Below are 2,713 nucleotides of genomic sequence, written 5' to 3'. Positions count from 1 at the left end.
CAGTCAGAGCTCGGTGTTCTGACGTCACCCCAACCACTGCAAAAGAAGCAGACGAGCTTGCGCTCCGCATAGTGACTAGCAGTGTTATACACGTTCCTCAAAAAAGGAACGAAAGCTGGTTCCTCGTTCCTTCTGATTTTTGGAACGCATTCCTGTTACAAGTTACATCTGTGAAAAAGGAACTCGTTCCCGTTACAGTTTAAAAAATGGAAGTATCGTTACATATACGTTACATTTGTATTTTGCTAATTAATATATTTAGTTAAATCAAGGAGAGGTTTTTTATTTTTAATCTATCCCATTAGTAGTCAACATGCGAGTTTGTAAGTCGTCACGGAAGGGCAACAGAAAAAGAAAGCAAGTGGAAGCAGGGTTTCATTTGTTGATATATTCAAGTTAAATATTGTCACGGGTGGTGACCAAAAACAATAAATAAACAAGAAGAAATAAACGTTTAATGTGGCGAACTTGTGCCAAAAATAAAAAGGGTACAAAAGGTAATAACAGAGCGTCGCGGGCGTCGAAGTCGGCGTGACAGCAGAGTCGAACGCTGGGGCGAGACTGAATGCAGATCGCCACGCGGAGCCCCTTATGTACACGTGTGGGCTTCTGGAATAATCGGCGTAGAAGGTTCGACGTGTAGAACATTCCGACCTCGAACAAGCAACACGGTTCTCGAATTTACCAGAACATTACTTTACAGAGTCATCAAAAAATGTGCCTCCGCAGCCAGGAATCGAACCCTGGCTTTCATCGTGGAAAGCAAGCGCGGTAACCATTAGGCCACGCGCGCGCTTTTTTTTTTTTTTTTTTTTTTTTTTTTTATTATAGAAGCATACATTTGGTACATACCGGCCACATGGCCAGGTCAGTGATTGCATACACTACTAGGCATGCACACTACTAAAAGAATACACGAAAAGTTTTGAGCCGAGAAAGAGAAAAAACAAACAAACAAACAGAACAAGCTTGGTCCCACCCTGTTTCTAAAACCTTTCTTTCCAGGGCGGCTGTGCGTTGCGGGCAACGACGCTTTTTTTAATTTGTTGTTTTATCTGGAGCCAGGCGTGGTTGACATCGTCTGGTACTGTGCTAACTGCGCTCAGTGTCCACTCTGCTCTCTCTCGAAACAACTGCCACGCGGTTTTCCGCACAGGCGCTGCCTCCACATGTAATGTCCGGCACAACCAAAGCGCGTGAAGGGCCATCGCAACCAACGACTCAAACTCCACTCCCCGTTCCTCACCAAAGTACAAAAACTTGAGCGATTCCCAGCTTGGCTCAAAGTTGCATTCAAAAATATAGCGAAAATCCGCCCAGAAACAGAAGGCGCCCTTACAATCCAGAAACACATGAAGGAGCGTTTCCCGCTCACCACAGAAACTGCAGTTTGTTCCAATTGGAAGGTAGAAGCCCTTGTTTTCTAACCAAGTTTTCACTGGCAGGGTTTCTGTGTGAAAACGAATGAAGAAGTTTTTGGTTTTGGGAGAAACAGGGAGGCTGCGCAATCGCCTGAGGACGTCTTTTCCAGCTGATGATTCGAGTCCATTTCTGTACAAAGGAGCTGGAAACATGCTGCTGACTGTGTCCCAATAGAGTTTTTTCTTTTTAACTTGCTGGAGATACTCCCACGAGTACCTCAATTCAAAGAATTTGATTGCTTCCGCAATTTCTTTGTAGAACCGGAGGCACTTAGCTGCTTTCGGTTGCTCCGATGTGCCAACCACCCACTGGCTAAGGTGCGCACTCCCAAGACTCTGGAATGACCACCGCGTGATCGCATCACTCGAGTCTCTAAACAAAAGGAACCGACTTATTTTTACTTTGAGGGCCACGTGCACCAAGGCGAATCCCCCAGCCTGAAGGCTAAGAAAGAGATTTGTGCGCCGTGTTTTCTCCATTGGCGACTGCCAAACAAATGTTGCGAAGAGCCGATGGGCCTTTGACACCGTGCTGGCGTCGATTGGAATAGCCTGGGCTGCGTACATCAAACTAGGAAAGGGAACAGTGTTACACACAAAGCTTCTCTGGATAAGATGGATTTGTCTCGTGCGCCATGGCAGCAGCGACGCTCTCATCTTCTGGAGTTTGACCGACCACGTTTCATGGCTAGGAGGCGTCAACGTGAGCGGCACGCCAAGGTACTTTTCCAGGGAGGACGACCACTTCATCCCTAACACACTTGAAGGCTTGCAGACCCAGTTACCCAGCCACGTCCCTGTAGATTTGGCTAGGTTAAGACGAGCTCCCGACACGGCACAAAACTCTCGAATTATGTCCAAAGCCCTCAAAAGCTCCTTCTGTTCGGAAAAAATAATAGAAACATCGTCTGCGAATGCCAGAATTTTTAGTTCTTTAGTTGGCAGTTGAAGCCCTCTAATTCCTTCATCTGTTTTGATAGCCTTGCACAGTGGCTCCAAGTACAGCGCAAATAGCAGTGGGGACAGCGGGCACCCCTGCCTGACAGACGATTGTACACTGATCTTTCCCGTTTTTTTCCCATTTACTAATATCTTGGTGGATATGTCGGTGTAGCACAGGCGCACCCAATCGGAAAGAACGTCGCCTACGTTGATGTGTTTTAGGATTCTGAACAAGAATTCATGGTCCACCCGGTCGAAGGCACGACTCAGGTCAATTTGAAGGACCGCAAGGGGCGTGTTGAACGCTTCTGCCGCTTCGCATACTGTTCGCATGGCGTGGAGGTTGTGCG

The 2,713-nt window shown here is 47.0% G+C and overlaps 1 protein-coding gene across 1 annotated transcript; it reads right to left on the bottom strand.

Annotated features, from left to right (window-relative positions):
• Nucleotides 1–986: 986 nt before the first annotated feature.
• LOC120842918 lies at nt 987–2,196 on the bottom strand. Its single transcript, XM_040214132.1, has one exon. The coding sequence runs from the start codon at nt 2,169–2,171 to the stop codon at nt 987–989; it is 1,185 nt and encodes a 394-aa protein (XP_040070066.1). The 5' UTR covers nt 2,172–2,196.
• Nucleotides 2,197–2,713: the final 517 nt, after the last annotated feature.

Source organism: Ixodes scapularis, unplaced genomic scaffold (assembly GCF_016920785.2).
Source record: "Ixodes scapularis isolate PalLabHiFi unplaced genomic scaffold, ASM1692078v2 PGA_scaffold5__190_contigs__length_132052651, whole genome shotgun sequence".
NCBI lineage: Eukaryota > Metazoa > Arthropoda > Arachnida > Ixodida > Ixodidae > Ixodes > Ixodes scapularis.
The sequence above is the reverse complement of the archived record's forward strand: the minus strand, read 5'-3'. Positions and strand labels throughout refer to the sequence as shown.

Bases quoted from the DNA above. Each gene is read 5' to 3' on its own strand.
- LOC120842918 (XM_040214132.1), bottom strand. From the start codon at position 2,171: ATGAAGTGGTCGTCCTCCCTGGAAAAGTACCTTGGCGTGCCGCTCACG.